Raw genomic sequence first — 19,267 nt, forward strand, 5'->3', positions numbered from 1 at the left:
AGAAGCCGGGCCTCTTTTGTTTCTGGATTCACCACTTGGCAGGTGTAATAACATCCTCTGACAGGCTGCTTGCCACAGGTGCATGCTTGCCACGTGTACCCCACTGGTACCATCCCCCATCCAGTCCTGGGGCCCAAGACCCCTCCATCCCTATCACCACCCCTGCCCTCTTCCGACTCCTCAAACACACCCTTGACCCTTTCCCTTCCCCCCACCTCAGCCCCTCCCTTCAGCCCCAGCCCAGCCCTTTCCCCTCCCCCATCTCTTCTTTGGGTCCCCCCCCAGGCTCCTCCCACCTTAGAACATTTTTTGTTGTTCCTGGCTAAGTTTCCCCTGTGAGATTGGGTTGAGGGGTGGGGCTGGCTGGACGGGAGGACACACTGCCATTCATTGGAGTTCCTATGGAATGGGCTACTTTTTCCATCTCAGAAAACCCTTGTTTTCTACCAGAGAAATGGGCAGAGGCCTCTCTGGGACTTGGAGGGATATCACTCTCCGGGAAAGCCCCTCCGTCTGCAAATATCCCAAAGCAGGCCCAGCCTGCTGTGTTCCTTTGTTGGGGCAGAAAGGGAATGGAATCTTACCAATAGGTGAAAAGAGCTAGAGAGAACACCGAGGATGGGCCCACCCTTTTCCCTACAAAAGCCTAACGCTAAAAGGGAAGGGAAAAAAAACCACCAACAAAGAGTTTAAGATAGTAGTTCCCAGCTTTTTCAAATATGAAGCATTTTTTAACCAATCCATTTTTTAATTTTTAAATTCTTGACATTACAGAACTAAACTGAAATTTATTAACATTCCACTCTTACATTTCTTATCGACAAACAGAAATAAAATTCATGAGCCAAAAACCCAAAACAAAACTAAAAACAGGGAAAAGCTTATAAAACTAAATATGGATCCCAGCATTAACAGCTGAACAGAGAATGTGATTTTTAAATTCTTAGCGGATGATAAAGTTGTGTAGAAACTGAACACTTACAAATTATTTAAAACCTGGAATCACTGACCAGAAATTACACAGTTGGATCATGGGAAAACAGCAGAAAGGGGTTATAAGTGAAACCTACACTGTTCTAGCTGCACCCCATGCCCTTCTCGGAGGAAAGCCTGGCATTGATTAGATATTGGGCCAGACTAATACTGGCAGCAGAACCAGTGATAGTAACCTGCCTACCAGAGGAGCCTTCCACTGGATTGGCAATTTTGATCTGGGCCCCGGACATCTGGCGGATCTCATTAATGTTGGCGCCTTGGCGCCCGATTATGCAGCCAATTAAGTTATTTGGAATGGTGAGTTCATGGGTGGTTTGAGTAGATGCATCCAAACTTGCCCAATAGCCTTTCACCTCTGGAGAGCTGGAGTCAATTCCGGCGAATCCGGTCCCGCCGTGCATCATGGCAAAGTGAGACTGTTGTCTTGCCACTTGGTTCAGCTTGGCCAGATCGAGCGGAGAAATGGTGTGTTGTCCTTGAATCGAGTAGGCATCTAGAGGTGGTCCCTCCAGGTCATGAGTGGCATGGGGGTAGCCCGCAGCGTCGCTGCACCGATCTTGGCCGCCCGCGCAGATGACTGGAGAGCTGGCCGGCATGGGCTGGTACGGAATGGTCATGACTCTCCCTTGCGGAGACTGGGAGAGCGTCTCCAGCATGACCAGGCAGATCTGCTTGACACACTCGGTGACAGACTGCGGCACGCCAGCAATGGTGATGGCCCGCTCGGTGGAGTTGGGCAGCATATCCCCCGCCACCTGGACTTGGGCCCCCGTACTCTCGCGGATCTCTTTGATCTTACACCCGCCTTTCCCAATCAGGGAGCCGCACTGGGTGGCCGGCACCACCAGCCTCAGGGTGACCGGGGGCCTGCTGGCCGCCGTGCTGTTGGTCATGGAGCTGTTGATATCTTCTTCCAGCTTGTCGATGATCATAGCGAAGGCCTTAAAGATGGCATTGGTAGGGCCGGTCAGAGTGATGATTCTCTCCGGACAATTCCCCTCCGAGATGTTGATCCGCGCGCCACTCTCCTCGCGGATCCTCTTAACCGACTCCCCTTTCTTCCCAATGATGCTTCCTACTTCCTTTCCGTGCATAAGCAGCCGAATGGTGAGAGTCACATTTAGTCCACTTTCAGTCACACCGGCATCCATGGCGAGCGGCGGGCGGCGTTCGGGGGAGTTGGGCTCGTTACGTGGTCAAGTCTTTGGTGGCTGGCGGGGGGAGGGGAGGTGTAGGCCCAAAACTGCCGGCGCGAGGCGAGCGAGGGCCGCGGGAGCGAGCGGGCGCGGGCGGGAGGCCGCGGCGTCGTCGCAGGGGCGGGCGGCGGCGGCGGAGGGGGCGAGCGGGGCCGGGAGCGGCGGGCGGGCGGGTGGGCGAGGGCGCGGCGGTGGCGACTCCGGCGGCAGCCTCGGCGGTCTGGGCGGGGCGGGAAGCCCGCTTTCAACCCCGCGTACCCTCTGACCCCGGAAGTGCTTGCCGCGCAGGACCCCTTGAAAAAAAATGAGGACCCGTCTTTTTTAGGTCACAAGATTGCGCCAACCTCCACATGGTAGTTTTTAAAAACTCTTTTAACAGCCTAGCATTGAAAATAAAGCCCCAGTAGGCAGACTCTGTGAGTCCGGCAAGGTTTTAAAACCAACATGCATTTTATTAACTCTATAGCGGCACTGGCAAATGTTTGGAAATGTTAGTGTTGTGAATGGTGGATGACACATTATTTTCCCGCCTAACAAAAGGGGTTTGGAAGCGGAGCGACACGGACAGCCCCGAAAGTAACTGCAGGCGGCAGCTGGGACGCCGCGGGTTTAAAACGTGCGCGTGAGGCGGCTAAAGCGCGTGCGCAAGGGTGTGGGGAGACGGGAGGGGCAGCCGCGGTCTTCCGGGGGGGAGGGGCGGCGAGGCGAGGCTTGTGGGGTGGGTGCGCGCGCGCGAGCGCGCGCGAGCAGGCACGTGGGGCCCTTTCGTCCCCGGTGCCCGGGCGCCCCGCGCCAGCCCCCACCCCTGCCCCGGTACCCCAGCGGCGGCTTGTGTGGAGAAAGACCGAAACCCACCCCTGCCGCCCCCCAAGTTGCGGCTCTGCTGATGATTTCTGGGAAGTGCTGGAAACATGGCCGTAGAAAAAGAATGGCGTCCATTTACATAATGCTTTGTTTGCATTTTGCAAGTTTTTTTCGGTTGAACCTGCAGAAACCCCTCCTAGTGTCGTTTTAGTCGTGGCAGTCTTGTCAGACATTTAAGACAATGGTGTGCCGAGTAGTGCTGTGTGTGTGTGGGGGGGTTCTTCCGATTTTCCGTACACCGTTTAAGCTCCCGCTTCTGCCTTTTCCCCCGTTTCCCCGCTTGGTGCAGACGCCGCGCCCCGCTCTCTCCGGGGGCGGCCCCTCTCGGGCCCCGCCATCTTGGAAGGCCTTTCTTGCCGGTTCGCCACAGCACGTTCCTCTCACTAAAGAAAGGTCGCTTGCGTGGCTTGTGTACGTTTATTTCTATCCCTTTCTCTTTACTTCGGCTAAGCCAGACAGTAAAGGCACACAGACAGATGTGTGCGCAACGTGCTTCAGGATCCCTCAGGGAAAGCGGCTAACGTGGCGGTCCCTCCGCCCCCCTTTCTTCCCCACGGGGTGGCCGCCATGTTTCCAGAACACAAAATGGCGACACGTGGCCTGGATTCTTCGCCAACGAGAAACTGGGGTAGACCCGAAAGCTCCAGAATGCTCCCAGCCCCCATCCCGTGCTTCTTGGCTGGAGCCTTACCCTCGCAGCGATTGCTCTGGCCACCCTGGTCCAAACCTCGGCTGCTGAATTTTAATGCATTTCCTCCCATTAATTTAAAATGGAAACGTTTATAACTGTAAAATGTAGGCATAATACTGAGTTGTTAGTTTTAAATTTAATGAGTAATGGGGGGGGCAGTACCAGTGGATAATTTGGGCCCCCAGTACCGAAGCATCTAGGAATAGCTGCTTTAAGAAATGAAATGGGAAATTACTGATTTGCTAGACTTTTAGCACAGGAGAGACCAAGAACTGGTCTTATAAAAAAACTTAAAAAAAAAAGTTTCCGTGAAGCAATTCAGATACCAGTGACCTTTTTTGGAGGCCAGCTGGCTGGTGAACCTCAGTTTACCCACAACTGGTGTTAACTTTTAGTGTAGAGGAACAGAGACAGATGTTATTGTGCATTTACCAGTGCCAGATGCTGTGCTAGCATTTTACTGCATACTATCTTGAATTTTTACAATGATCTGAGGTAGGTGTTACCTCTCTCTCTTTTTTTTAACAGACGAATTCACTTAGGCCCAGAGAGATGAAGTGACTAATTCAAGGTCACACAGTGTGGAGGATGGAATCCAGACCTTCTGATTTCCTTATTGGTGAGCACATTTTCAAATTTTTCTGTAAATCATGGTTTTAGAATTCAAGTGCTATTCGAATGTTTAGGTGAGCTTGTCATTTAAAGAACCCCTCAGGTAAACTTTTGGTGCATAGTCACCCCCAGTTTGTATCTGTTTGGGGATTCCCAGATTTTCCTGGCGTGAGCTATACCTGTAAGAGGCTCAAATGCTATTTTTTTAAATGAGGTGTTTGGGTGACAATAGGGAGGGGGAAATGATTCAGCCCTACCCAAAGGCTGAAGTATCTGTCAATCCAGCCTTGTCTGCAGCACATTTAAACCTACCTGGCTCTGTGGGAGCAAGCAGTTTCTCTGTGTGACTCACTTGCTTCCTTCAGCTGCCGGTGGGCATGACTTCAGTCTTCCTCACCCCAATGTCCCAACCAAGTAAAAATAAATAATTTTGCTTTGGCTCCAAGCCTCCATTTCTCTGGAAATATTGACAGAGCATGACAGTGTTAGGTAAATCGTAGTCTGTGAACTCTTCAGTTTAATGTAACAAATAACTTGTAGGCCAAACAAGGAATATGTGCCTGAATAGGGCTCTACATGTGTGGGTGTTAGAGATGGAGAGAAGGGCTTTTTGCTGCTTTTCACTTGCATTAATGTCCTGTATCATAGTTTCTGAAGTACTTTTGCATTACCTTATATAATTCTACAAATAAGTTCAGCAGGTGGGTACATAAAAGCAACAATGACAGTAATACTAAGTGCTTACTGTGCCAGGCACTGTGTGAAGCGTTATTCTGTATGATAATTCAGTGGCTCTCATATTTTTTTATTTTGCATATTTAATCTCTACACCTAACGTGGGGCTCAAACTCACAACCCCAAGATCAAGATTGCATACTCCACTAACTGAGCCAGGCAGGTGCCCCAATCGTTTTAAAAGCAAACCACCATAAGAGATAAATTTTACAAAATAACTCATATATGCACACGTATATAAAACAAAGTCTTTGCAAAACAACACTTATTCTTACTATATGCAGTGTACTCTGGTAATTTCTATTCTTTTACGTGAAATAAAAAGGCGCATCAAAATTAAAATGATGAGAAACCCATTATTAGGTTGTGACCAGAATGATTTTTTTTTTTTTAAGATTTTATTTATTTATTTGACAGAGAGAGACACAGGGAAAGAGGGAACACAAGCAGGGAGAGTGGGAGAGGGTGAAGCAGGCTTCCCACGGAGTGGAGAGCCCAATGCGGGGCTCAATCCCAGGACCCTGGGATCATGACCTGAGCTGAAGGCAGACGCTTAACGACTGAGCCACCCAGGCGCCCCAATGACCAGAATGATTAATGTACACATTTAATCTTCACAAAACCTCCTGAGATGGGGGTGATGTTAATTTCCATTTTGCAGAGATAGGGAGAGGTGAAGGATTTTGTCTAAGGCACAGTTGTTAAATAGTAAAATAGGGATTTGAATCTAGGCAATCTGAATCCAGAGTCTGTATATTTACCACTATGCAAGATGTGGTCTCTGCAGAGGGCCTTGTTTTATAGAGGAGACAGAATTGTTTAGGGAATTAAAATTAGTAAATGTTGAAAACTGAGGAGACAGAAATTATATAATTAGGAATTATATCCTGATTCAAACTACTCTGGTCCTTTAAATCTGCCACATACTTATTTTCCCTAAAGACAGTTGTATACATTGGGTCTTCCCAAGACTGCCTATTTTAAACCTTTTTTGCCTGAAATTTCCCCCCCGCCCCCCAGTAAAGACTTCCCCTTCCCAGCTCTCAGCCTCTCTGTTTCCCCCAGAGTCCTACAAGCCCTCTCTGCCCCCATAGGCCACATTTAGCTGTTGGTTAAATTGTAATGTGTCTTGGTGTTGATAATGTGTTGTACAGGCTACAGGTGCTGTCGGTGACCTGGAAGTCTGGTAGAGGGCACTGGACTTGGGAATCTGTGGCTCTGGCCCGCAGCTCCAGCTCTCCCACTGTCTGGCTTGAGAAGTTTACAACCCAGTTCAACACTGGGCTTTGGTTTTCCCATCTGTAAAACAAGAGATTAAATGATGTCTTCTAATTCTATCTAAATTCTGTCTAGGGAGAGATGATATTTGATGATCTTGGTTCTTTATCTCTGAGGGGGGGAGGATTATGTAAACATTTTACTCACTTATGGTAAATTCTCCACTCCCTTCCCCAGACCTGCAGTATCTTGTGGCTATATGAGTGAATTCCACACCACCCATTTTACAGATGAAGCCACTGAGATATGGAACAATTGACTAAACAGTCACTGCCCCACCCCTGGAGCCTCCTGCATGACTCTTCTCCCATTTGAATGACTGCAGGTTAGTTAACGAGTTTAATAAGGTTGTGAAGGTGAGTCAGGCCTAGACTTTGGAATTGAACCACAGGATTTATATTCCATTCAAAGGAAGGATTTTTGCTCCCTTTTACTTCCCATTGGCATGTTATGTGAAATATTTTGAAGTGATTTCACATTGCTTAATCATCACAGACAACTTTGCCAGGAAAGTATTATTATGCCTATTTTATAGAAGAGCCATCTATGGATCAGAAGAGTGAAGTGACTTGCCCAAGGTGACACAGCTTGTCAGACCTGAGCTGGGTCTCTCTTTTTTTTTTTTTAGCTGGGTCTCTTGACTATTAGTTGTGTCTTGTTCTCTTCTTGGCTTCTGAGGCTTTGATGCATGGAATAATTTTATCTTTAACTCAAACAGCTTTCAATCCAGTCTTTATTCTTCTGTCCCAGAGCAACCAGTCCACTTATGTTAGGTTCCTGATACTTTTGGTTTAAGAAAACCTCTTTCTTCTTTTTTTTTGTAATGTTTACATTTATGGGTTTGGGAAGTGGTGGGAATTATTCCTTTGGAGACTCTGGAGGCAGGGACCACATTTTTCCCCCTAACCTACCTGGTCTGGCAAGAATATTATAGCTTTTTAAATTTGCCCTACCAACATGCAGCATTTTTTCAAAAAAAAAAACCATCATGATTTCTTTTTCTCTTACCCCTTCAGAATTAGCTTCTCATTTTTCTTTTATTTGAAATTATAGTAAATTGAGAGGACCTTGACTCTATCACTTTCTGGGATACTACAGAGTATAGCCTAAGAAATATATATATGTATATATTTTTAATGATAGTTACCACTTTATTTAAAAGATTTTATTTGAGAGCGAGAAAGTGGGAGAACACAGAGGGAGAGTGAGAGGGAGAAGTGGACTCCCCACGGAGCAAAGAGCCCGATGTGGGGCTCGATCCCAGGACCCTGAGATCATGACCTGAGCCGAAGGCAGATTGATTGATCCTTTTCCTACCTCCCTCCCTCCCTCCCTCCTTTCCTTCCTTTTCTTAAAATCTTATTTATTTATTTTTCAGAGAGAGAGAGAGGGCACAAGTAGGGAGAGTGGGAGAGGGAGAAGCAGGCTCTGATGCAGGGCTCCATCCCAGGACCCTGGGATCATGACCTGAGCCGAAGGCAGACACTTAACCGACTGAGCCACCCAGGAGCCCTACTACTTTTTTTTTTTTTTTTAAGATTTATTTATTTATTTGAGAGAGAGAAAGTGCACCCATGCACAAGAGAGAGGTGGGGGCCAGGGGGAGAGGGAGAGAGAGTCTTAAGCAGACTCCACACTGAGTGCAGAGCGCAACTCGGGGCTCGATCTCATGACCCTGAGATCATGACCTGAGCCAAAATCAGGAGTCAGTTGCTTAGATGCTACCCTGGTGCCCCTGGCCTAAGAAATATTTCTTACCCATTTTGTGGATAGTAACAAGAGTAGTAATATTAATCTTATATACTGATGATCTTGTGCTGCTGTTATGGGGTTATTACTGGGTTTCCTCAGAAACATAAGAAATATATTTGTGTGCTTTACAGAAGTGCCCAGGAGATATAGCAACATTCCTGTCCTAAGTTCTTCTAGTTGGTGAAAGTAATGCCCATGGATTCCCAGGGCTACTCTGACTGAAATAAAGCATGGAGAAGGGAGTGCAGAGAAAAGTTAAAGGGAAAATGAGAATAGAGTATAAATGCAAAGTACAGAAAATAAGGAAGGAACAAAGGTAAGAAAGGAAAGAGAAAAGACGAGGGCGGAGGGCAGAGGCGAACACAGGATCAGTGGAAGAGATGTGAAGAAAACAATTCCGAGGTCCATTTGCCGCTTGTGTGGTGTGGGAAGCATAGGCTGCGGTCTTGAACCAAGAAAGAGAAGCTGATGTGAGAACTTCTGAGCACCACATCTCTTTTTTATCCTCTCTTTGCAATGTCAGGTTGGGAAAATTTCTTTGTTTTTGCTATCAGCTGGGGATGTAATTAAGATGCCAGTAATTTTAATATGAGCCTCAGTTCAATTGGTTCATCAAGGAAAATGTGCTACAAAGATCACATGAAGTATTCCAGGTCAAATTTTAGCTTATTCATTCAGTCAGCAAATACTTTTTCCTTTTCTTAATTTTTTTTTTTTTAATTAACTCAACTCCCAGTGTGGGGCTTGAACTCAGGACTCTGAGATCAAGTCTCATGCTCTGCCGACCTAACCAGCCAGGCACCCCAGTCAGCAAATACTTACAGATTGCTTGATATGTCCCAAACACTAAGGATATAAACACGAATGAGATCCTGTCCTTGCCTTCAAGATGTTTATGATCTGGAGAGGGGTACTGACAAGTAAACAGATTTGCAGTATAATACGTTAATGTATTAGGATATGAGTAAGCAGAGGATGCTATGGGCTTAGAAGAGGGTCCCTGATTCAGCCTTGGAGGGGATCCAGAAAAGGTACCTAGAGAAGCTGGCATTCAGGCTGAGTCCCAAGTTGGCAAATTGCAAGGTGAAGGGCAGGAAAGGATAACTCTGAGAAGGGAAACAAAGGCCTAAAGGCTGAGAGTGCACAGTCCATTCAGAAGTTGAAGGCATTTCAGAAAGGATGTTTGCATGATCCAGTTTTTGGTGATTTTTGTTCTGCTTCAGAAGTGTACATTATGAAGACTTGGTTATGCTTACTAGAGCACAGAAAGTTCATCTTATTTTGTAGCAGTGATTCTCTTTTAAGATGACATCAGAAATTGTACTTCTGGTCTAGAGATTCTAAGGAGAAAATGTACATAAAGCAGTTTTTGAATTAGCAAATGATTGTTAACCCTCTGTGAGTAAAGGAAAGAAGGTATAGGGCATAGCATATCCCTTTCTTATCCAAGTTTTGGATTTGATTGTGTTCTGCTTTGTTTTCAAGGGGTGTGTGTGTGTGGAAATTTAGGGTCTTTGTTTAGCTGGTTAGGATGTTTGAGTTAGGGAGGAGGGAAAGGAGTTCAAGAATAATTGCTACTTTATGGCAGAACAAAAGAAATACATTTAAATAGCTCATTTCTCTGATCCCACCTACTGAGCACAAGCAAGACTTAGTTGGGAACTTTGTTTCAGAGACACAATTAATTCAGCCAGACAAAGCATTTGTTCAGCATTATTTGCTGTGTGAAATCTTTTGTGTCCGGATTAAGCACATTGATTTTTGTTTTTTGTTTTTTGAGACATGGTTATAGTTGCATTAAATAAAAACCTTATGTGTATTCATTAGACAATACTGGGATTTTACCTGGATTAAAAGAAAAAAAGTACTATGTGGAGTAGGGAAGAAGGTGCTTAGAAAGTAGCACACAGATTCAGTGGTCATTTCTTAGTCATCTTGAGCCCTCTGTAGCACCTGACACTCCCTCCTTGCACATTAGTTTTATTTGGCTTCCTTGGTTTTCCCCCTGCCTCACTGGCCCGTCCTTCTCAGCCTCATCCCCCTTTTTTGGCTTCTCATATCCGGCCCCCTTTTGAATCCTCCTTATCTTCTTCGTCTCTAATGATGGAGTACTCAGATCAGTCCATGCATCCCTTCTCTGTTTACACTCATTCCCTAGATGCTCTCTTTCAAGACTTTAAATACCATTTGTACCTACCCTGACAGTTCTCAAGTGTATATCATCAGCTTGGATGTCTTCGCCTGAACTCAAGACTCTCATATCTAACAGTCTCCAGGATATCATCTCTACTTGGTTATTTAATAGCTTCTTGAGCTTAACATATTCAGCAAATACTTCTCTCAAATGTGTACCTCTGGGGGCTCCTGGTTGGCTCAGGCGTTTGAGCTCTGGTTTCAGCTGGCTCTTGGTTTCAGCTCAGGTCATGATCCCATGGGTTGTGAGATTTAGCCCCGCGTCAGGCTCCATGCTCAGTGGGGAGTCTGCTTGAGGATTCTCTCCCACTCTCCCTCCCTCCACTCCTGCTCTCTCTCTCAAATAAATAAATAAATAAATAAATCTTCAAATGTGTACTCTGCCAGTTCCTCCCCATTTGTTTCAGTTGTATTGAATCTATGGAGGACTCTCCTTTGATTCTGTTCTTTTTCTTTTTTTAAGATTTTATTTATTTATTTGACAGAGAATGAGAGAGCACAAGCTGGGGGAACAGCAGAGGGAGAGGGAGAAGCAGGCTCCCCGCTGAGCAGGGAGCCTGGCGCAGGGCTCAATCCCAGGACCCTGGGATCATGAGCTGAGCCAAAGGCAAACGCTTACCCAACTGAAACACCCAGGCACGCTGACTCTGTTCTTTTTCTTACTTTCCTCATCCAGTCTGCTAGCAAATCCTATAAGCTCTACCTTAAAAAAAATCCAGGATTTTGAAGACTTCTTACCCCTACTACTTTTGGAATAGACTTCTAAAATGGTCTTCCCTTGGTCTAATCTGAACAGTGACCAGAGTAATCCTGTTAAGTATATATCAAATCATGCCACTCCTCTGCTGAAAACTGTCCTCTGGGTCCCACCCATGTTAAAAATTAAAGTCCTTACAGTGGTCTAGGAGGCCACATAGGATCTTCAGCAGCACCCTCTCCAGGCTGCTCTGACCTCATCTTCTACCACCTTCCCCTTGTGGTCTGGACACACTGGTCTCCTTGCAGTTGCTCCAAAATGCCAAGCCTTGGACTTCTGTAGTTGTATTCTTTGTCTCGAACACTTCTTTCAGTTACCAGTATGGCCTCCTCCCTTACCTCCTTCAGGTTTCTGCTCTGTCATCTAGTTTGTGAAGCATCCCTTGACCATCCTATTTAAAGTAAAAGCCATCTCCTGCCCTCTGCCTTCACTCTTCTCTTTCCCTACTTTGTTTTTCTCCACAGAACTTATTACTCTTTGATGTCCTGTTCATTCATTATTCATATATTTATTGAGGGATGCCTACTATGGCCAGGCACTGTTCTAGAGACTCTCTTTACTATAGTTTGTTTATTATTGGTCACCTGCCACTGGAATGTAAATTTCATGATAGCTAGGACTTTGTTTTGCTTGTTGCTGTATCACCACCTCCTAGAATAGTGCTTAGCACATGGGAGTTGGATGAATACGTTTTTCAATTTTAAACAAAAATGTATTGAATGTATAGGGATTGTGTACCAGATAATGAAGGAAACATCTGTATGAGTAACATACTGTTTCTGCCTTCAAGTGACTCAGTCTAAAAAATGTTTATTTTGATCTGAATAGTGCTGTGGTCTCTAACAGGATAAAGTGTTACATCATTTTGGAATTGGGGAGGTAAGGACTGGTTTGCAAAGGTATGGATCTCTTCAGAGAGGAAGTCCTACTTTGTCAGGCTTATTGATAATTTGTACTGTTTCTGGGAGGGCAGGATTGCTGATAGCTGACTGCCTTACTGGCTTTTTGAGTTACAGTTTCTGTTTGGTCTTGTCTTACTAGAGCAGGAGTTTCTTTAAAATCCTGTTACCAGTCTTGGTTCATTTAGATATCTTCTAGGAACCCTCTATCATAGCCCCTTCTTCTCAGCATAAGTGAAGGAGTTTACTATCTTTACCTTCCCCCGTATCTGAAAATTCTTTTCCAGAAACCCTGGTCACCCACGTACTAGCTATTTGGTCTTGAACCTCTCAGAACCTCAGTTTCTGCACTTGTCAAATGGAGGTAATGATGAATGACACTTACCTTACTTCTTGTGAGGATTAAATGACTAAATAAAGACTGATTTTGAGAATGGGGGAGTGGAAAGGGGAAAGAGATAGAGGACAATTTCTTTTCTTTTTGGGGGGGCAGAGGGAGAAGGAGAGAGAGAGAATATCAAGCAGACTCCACACCCAGCATGGAGCCTGACATGGGGCTTGATCTCACGACCCTGAGATCATGACCTGAGCCAAAATCCAAGAGTTGGACACTTAACCGACTGAGCCACCCAGGTGCCCCAAGGACAATTTCTTTTTTCTTTAGTGAATAGTGTATGTTTTTATTTTGAAAAAGAAATTTTTTAAAAGATTTTATGTATGTATGTATGTATGTATTTATTTATTTATTTTAAAAAATTTTATCTGTTTATTTATCAGAGACAGAGAGCACAAGCAGGGGGAGCCACAGGCAGAGGGAGAAGTAGGTTCCCTGCTGAGCAAGGAGCCCGATGCGGAACTCGATCCCAGGACCCTGGGATCATGACCTGAGCCGAAGGCAGATGTCCAATCAACTGAACCACCTAGGCATCCCAGAGATTTATTTATTTCAGAGAGAGAGAGCGGGATTGAGAGCATGCACGGGGGAGTAGGGAAGGACAGAGAGAGAATCTCAAGCAGACTCCCTACTGAGCGTGGGGCCCAATCAAGCATGGAGCTCAATCCCACAACCCTGAGATCAGGACCTGAGCCTAAATCAAGAATTGGACGCTCAACCAACTGAGCCACCCAGGCATCTCTTGAAAAATATTTTTAACATGCATATGTTTCTTTTCTAGTGAGATTGGTGAAGATTTTATTTTTACAAACAAAGATGTTAATATATTGTTTTTTATAGAGTGGGAGGGTTTGGTTTTGTCTTTTGGTGCAAAACGGTGATTTTATTTTATTTTATTTTTTATTTAAAAATTTTTAAATTTTTTATTGTTATGTTAATCGCCATACATTACATCATTAGTTTTTGATGTAGTGTTCCATGATTCATTGTTTGTGCATAACACCCAAAACGGTGATTTTATTAAAGCATGGGGGTGGGACCCATGGGCAGAAAGAGCTGCTTGAGGGTAGGAGGTTTGTTTGTTTGTTTGTTTCTTTTAAAGATTTTACTTACTTATTTGTCAGCACAAGCAGGGAGTTCGGCAGGCAGAGGGAGAAGCAAGCTCCCCGCTGAGCAAGGAGCACAGTGCGGGACTCTATCCCAGGAGCCTGGGATCATGACCTGAGCCTAAGGCAGTCGCTTAACCGACTGAGCTACCCAAGCGTTCTAGAGTAGGAGGTTTTTAGAAAATACTTCCTTGTCTTTCCACCCAGATACTTCTGTATTATGAGGGCAGTGAAATACTAGAACCCCTCCCCGGGCTGCCCAGTGAGCTGGTATGTAGATATAGGCAAACAACCATTTCCTTTAAGTGAAGTTGGAACTCAGGAAGTAGTATTTGAAGAGGCTCAAAGGGATTGATGATAATAATAGCAGCAATAATAGTAATGGCTAACTGATGAACCAGGTACTTTATGTAGATTGTCTTCTTTTAATAGCATAGCAACCACATGAAGGCTGGTGCTATGAGAAATAGAGCAGTGCAGACTTCCTGCCCTGACTTCTCAGCTTTGTCAGTAATTAGCTGTATGGCCTTGAATTAGAAAACTGCCTCCTTTTCCTTATCTATAAAATGAGCATAATAATAGTACCTGCCTCATAAGGTTGTGATGATTAAATGATGTAAGCCATGTAAAGCACTTAAGATAGCGCTTGGCACATAGAAAGTGCTCACTATGGGGTGCCTGGGTGACTCAGTCGGTTAAGTGGCTGCTTCAGCTCAGGTCATGATCCCAGGGTCCTGGGATCGAGCCCCACATCGGGCTCCTTGCTGAGTGGGGAGCCTGCTTCTCCCCTGCCTGTCATTACCCCTGCTTGTGCTTGCTCTTTCCTTCTCTCTCTCTCTCTCTCTCTCTGTGTGCCAAATAAATCTTTATTTTTATTTTTTTTAAAGATTTTATTTATTTGACACAGAGAGACATAGTGAGAGAGGGAACACAAGCAGGGGGAGTGGGAGAGGGAGAAGCAGGCTTCCTGTTGAGCAGGGAGCGCAATGCTGAGCTCAATCCAAGGACCCAAGGATCATGACCTGAGCCGAAGGCAGACGTCTAACAACTGAGCCACACAGGCACCCCTAAATAAAATCTTAAAAGAAAAAAAGAAAGTGCCCACTAAATGTCACTGTTACAATAATTAAAGCAGTTGGAGAAGCAGAGGCTTAGAAAGAGGTAAAGTATGCCTAAGTGACATAGCAAATAAATGACTGAACAGTAATTTGATCCTGGGCAAACTGCAGCGTTCTTGTTTCTTTCTTTCTTTCTTTCTTTCTTTCTTTCTTTCTTTTTTCTCCCAGATAGGCTCCACACCCAACATGGGACTTGAACTCACTACCCTGAGTTCAAGAGTTGCATGCTCTACCAACTGAGCCAGCCAGGCACTCCGTCCAGCACTCTTGTTTCTTACCATTATACTGTACCATCATCATGGACTGAGGGAAGAGATTGGGCATGAACTGTATTTTGTCCAACATGAGAGGTGAGCATAGATCTGAAGGTCACACTGGGTTTAGACCTACATAAGCTTTATTTGTGATCTTAAGCATCTTATCACCATAGCATGTACTGGTTATTCTCTGAAGTGATTTTTCCCTAGATCCAAGGAAATGAAAGTGATGGGTCATTTTTGGTCTTCTGCTGAGGGGTTGAGTGTTCCCTGGCTGGGGCCAGGAAATGGAGCTAAATAAACACCTGTATCTTACTACTTTTGGACCTAAGTAAGAGCTTGTCCTGTGTCTTGTTACTATGATTGTGTTTCCTAATACAACTGGTAATGATGAGAAGCAGAGCAGTGTATACATTGAGCACTTTATGTGCCATGCATTTGACATGGGTTATCTCATCTATTTCTTAATGTAACCCTAGAAGGTAGTCACTCTTATCCCTATTTTATAGAATACAAAGAGATTAGGAAACATGCTTAAACTCACAGTCAGTGCTGGGATTTGAATATGCAATCTGGCTTTAGAGTCTACATTCTTAACCTCCACACTCTACTGTTTCTGTTCTTTTCTTACCTGTCTAAAGCACATAGTATGGGGCAGATGGCTTGGTAGGGTCGGTCCTGTTTTTCCCGTCGGAAAAATGGGAAGCTTTTGACTACTGGGCTAGAAATAAGGAGGCCTGTGATCTTGTCTTAACCTTGTCACCAACATCCAGGACTTCACTTTTCTCAGCTTTATTGTCCTCATTCATTAAACAAAAGGGTCACTCTAGATGGTCTCTGAGATCCCTTTTAACTCTGATGTTCTGATTGACTTTTTGAAGTGAGGAGAATAATATTTGCTCAGCTCCTTGATTTTGGAGTGGTGGTATTTTTGAGATTTTAGGGACCCTCTTTGTGCAAGGGAGGATGCCAGATTTCAGGACAGAGAATACTGCCTTCCTGAAGAAGGTAGGGCTGGGCTCTTTTTTGAGGCTGGTTGCCTAGGGAACGTAGCCGCTGGCCAGCAACACTCAGGAATGCTTTGGTTGAGAGTTGGGTACAGATAACTAAAACAAGCAGCACATTTAGGTTTCACTTTCCACCCTCCCCTGCCCCCCCCCCCACCAGCTACCTTTCCTTTAAAGCTCCCAGTTTTATACACTTTCTGTGTGTTAGTACTTTGTTAAGTTTGCTGTTTAATCTTCATAGTAATCTTATGAGATAAGTGTACTATTTTAAATTCACAGATAATGAAAGTGAGGCAAATAGAGTTAAATAATTTGTCTGTAGTTACTCAAGTGGAAAGTGGTATCCAACCCACTGTATTGTACTGCCTGGTTGGAACTTAAAAAAAAAAAAAGCAGAGGGAGGACTCTATTTATTAATGATGTTTGTTTTGTTTTTGTTTTATTTAGAATGATAGACTCTTGGAGTTGGAAAGGGCCTTTGCAGTAATAGTCAATCTCCTTGTCTCCTGTCTGCCATCCATTTACAGGAATGCTTTCCATTATCCCCCTGACAGATGATCACCCAAGGTCTTTTTGAATGTTTCCATTGCTGGGGAGCTCATCACTTCTTGAGGAATCCCATTATATGTTGAGTAGCTCTCTTTGGTAAGATATTATTTCTTGTTTTGAATTGAAATCTAATTGAGATGACTTCTCATCAGTTTTAGGCCTGTTCCCTGGAACCATACAGGATAAATATAATCCATCTTTCACATGCCAGTCTTGTGAATGTTTGAATACACTCTTCCTATTTATAAGGCATTTTGCAGTTTTCTCATAGCATCTAAACTTGATTTCAATTTGAATTGGTCTGCACAAAAGCAGTCTCTGTTTTTTTACTGCTTTACAAGTACAGCCTTGCAACAACAAATCTATACTTCACTTCTTATGGTTAGGCACAAAGTATGGGCCCTTCCCACATCTTTGGAGAATGAATGGATAGTGACCTGAGTCTCAACAATTGTATATGAGTCTGGAGGGTTTGCGGTCTCCTACTCTTCTTATCTCTAGGACATTAGACTGTCAGAGCTTCACACTGTCAGAGCTCACAAAATGGCTGGAAGTTTATCCGGGCATTTGACAAAACTGCATTTACTTCATCAGGCCACTAGGTGATGAACAACTCACAAACCTAGACTTCAAGGATGGTTGTGTGTAGGACAGTTTCTGTTTATACTTGGAAAGGCCGTCAGAAGTCATCTGGTACAGCCTCATTAAAAGATCTTTTTTGGGGGAGGGAAAACATGTCTTGGGTACACTTTTGTCTTTCCCAGCTTTGCTCCAGTTTTAAATATTAATTTGAATAGGATGCTTCTTTCTCTGAGTGATTTTTTCTTTTTTTTTTTAATTTTTATTTATTTATTTATTTTAAAGATCTTATTTATTTATTTATTTTGACAGAGAGAGACACAGCAAGAGTGGGAACACAAGCAGGGGGAGTGAGAGCAAGGAGCCTGATGCGGGGCTGGATCCCAGGACCCTGGGATCATGACCTGAGCCGAAGGCAGACACTTAACAACTGAGCTACCCATGTGCCCCTTGGTATGTGTCTTTTTAAAATAACTCTGCTTGCCACTTGTTGAACTGTTTAGACTTAAAAATTTGTATTTTCTTAGTTCAAGGAAATTTTATTGCCTTCCTTCTGTCTGTTTCCAACCTCCTTACTTTACAGATGAAGAAACCAAGTCCAGAAAGGTTAAGTGACTTGTTCAAGGTCACTCAGCTAGTTAATAGTGAACCTCAAACAAATAACTTGATTTCTTTGATGAACTAGTCTTTCATTGTATTGACTGTTGCTCTGTTGAGAGAGCCATCATGAAAAACATGGAAATTTTTTAGTGAGACAGGGATTTTGCTGAGGGTTTGTGAGGAGATGAAGAAGGAGGAAGAGATGATAAAGTTCATTATGATTAAAATGTGACCCATTTGGGGTGCCTAGGTGGCTCAGTCAGTTGGGTGTCTGACTCTTGGTTTTTGCTTGGGTCGTGAGCTCAGGGTCATGGGATTGAGCCCTGTGTTACGGAGTCTTCTTGGGATTCTCTCCCTGTCCTTCTCCCTCCCCATCTGCCTCTTCCTCCCCCTAGGTTAAATAAATAAGTAAAATCTTTAAAAAAATGTGGCCAATTTGAAGGACTATAAAATTCACAAGGTATCTCAGTTACTAGATTTACCCCAGAGCTCTAAAACTTAATAAAGCCAGGAAATTGAGTGAACACTTGGAGAATTAGATATCTAATTGTCAGGAGTTGGATAAGCATGGTCATGCCCTGTTGTAAATATTGGAAAACATGTAAGTATCTGAAAGCTTGGAGACAGACATCATAAACTGTCTTATCAGTGGTCTGGTTTCTGTTTCGAGTTACAGCCTGGGACCCTTTTCTACTGGGAACCACCTGTTCTTGCCTTTGTTGATCTTTGGATTTCCCCAGCTCTCAGTTCCTTTCAGTTTTGAAATGAAACCTACCCCAGAGGGTGAGGTCAGGTACCGAGAGGACTTTGACAGCTCACACCGGGTTGTTTTTTTCTAGAGTTTGGTATGTGACTGTGTGAAGTGTAAGGCTCAGCAGGCTGTGATATAGACTGATTGATGGTGAATCAGCTGTTGGGTAAGGCCCAGGTAGTGCTATTTCTTTGCGTAACCAGGAAAACATGTAGACCAAATATGTTGTCTTTCATCCTTAGACAGTTGAAACTTAAGAGTACAGTCATCAGAGATCTGCCATGATCTTGCTGCTTTTGGTTTACTGAAGAAGGAAAGGCATTGTTTCAGTGGCTTTTCTCCTCGTTTTTAGAGCCTCCTTTCTTTTCAGGAAGGCTTCTTTCTGCTGCTCCAGCTTCTAAACGTTTATATTGTGCCTCCTGGAATTACTGCTTTGATGTGAAGTGACTCCTCCAGATACCTCTAGACACACATACCCCCATGTCCTGGCCCCAACCCCGTCACAGAATTTGGCTTCCCTCTTACCTTTGTTGTGAAACTGGTTTCCATGATACTCTAGCACTTTGCTTGGAATCTTTGTAAGCAGTACTGGCTCTTTCTTTAACTCACCCCATACCACTTCCCCCTAATTTTGCCTGACTGTCCCCCAGCCACTACCCTCAGTACTGCAAAGCTGCTTGTAGACCTTCAAATACCTTTTCTCCATTGAGATTTTTACTGGCCAGCAAGGCCACCTGATCCCTGTCCTTGAGGTTGGCATCTATACTCATTCTCCCATGGTGGTGGTCGTGGTTGTTTTTTTAAGATTTTATTTTTTTAAGTAATCTTTGCATCAATATGGGGCTCAAACTCACAACCCTAAGATCAAGAGATGCATGCTCTACTAACTGAGCCAGCCAGGTGCCCCATGTTTGTTTAAGACTTTGGTGTCTG

General features: G+C 44.3%; 2 protein-coding genes across 32 annotated transcripts in view; one reads left to right on the forward strand and one right to left on the reverse strand.

Moving 5' to 3' along the window:
* Nucleotides 1-801: 801 nt before the first annotated feature.
* On the reverse strand, nt 802-2,352 carry PCBP1 (poly(rC) binding protein 1). The gene has a single exon (XM_025868484.2). It carries the CDS (start codon nt 2,145-2,147, stop codon nt 1,077-1,079), a length of 1,071 nt encoding a protein of 356 aa, XP_025724269.1. The 5' UTR covers nt 2,148-2,352; the 3' UTR covers nt 802-1,076.
* Nucleotides 2,353-2,885: 533 nt separating this feature from the next.
* The window catches only part of ASPRV1 (aspartic peptidase retroviral like 1), a 108,398-nt gene continuing 92,016 nt past the window's right edge, over nt 2,886-19,267 (forward strand). For 19 of the 31 annotated variants that reach the window (XM_073897587.1, XM_073897579.1, XM_073897580.1 and 16 more), the window contains exons 1-5: nt 2,886-4,366; nt 6,550-6,697; nt 14,760-14,941; nt 16,383-16,500; nt 17,296-17,436. The gene's annotated coding sequence lies outside the window, so the exon portion shown is untranslated. Of the gene's footprint in view, nt 4,367-6,549; nt 6,698-14,759; nt 14,942-16,382; nt 16,501-17,148; nt 17,219-17,295; nt 17,437-19,267 lie in introns of those variants that run through there. The other 12 variants (XM_073897581.1, XM_073897601.1, XM_073897584.1 and 9 more) reach the window with 12 other exon arrangements.

This window comes from Callorhinus ursinus, unplaced genomic scaffold, assembly GCF_003265705.2.
Source record: "Callorhinus ursinus isolate GAN/ISIS: 27379988/994484 unplaced genomic scaffold, GSC_fseal_2.0 scaffold10, whole genome shotgun sequence".
NCBI classification, from domain to species: Eukaryota; Metazoa; Chordata; class Mammalia; order Carnivora; family Otariidae; genus Callorhinus; species Callorhinus ursinus.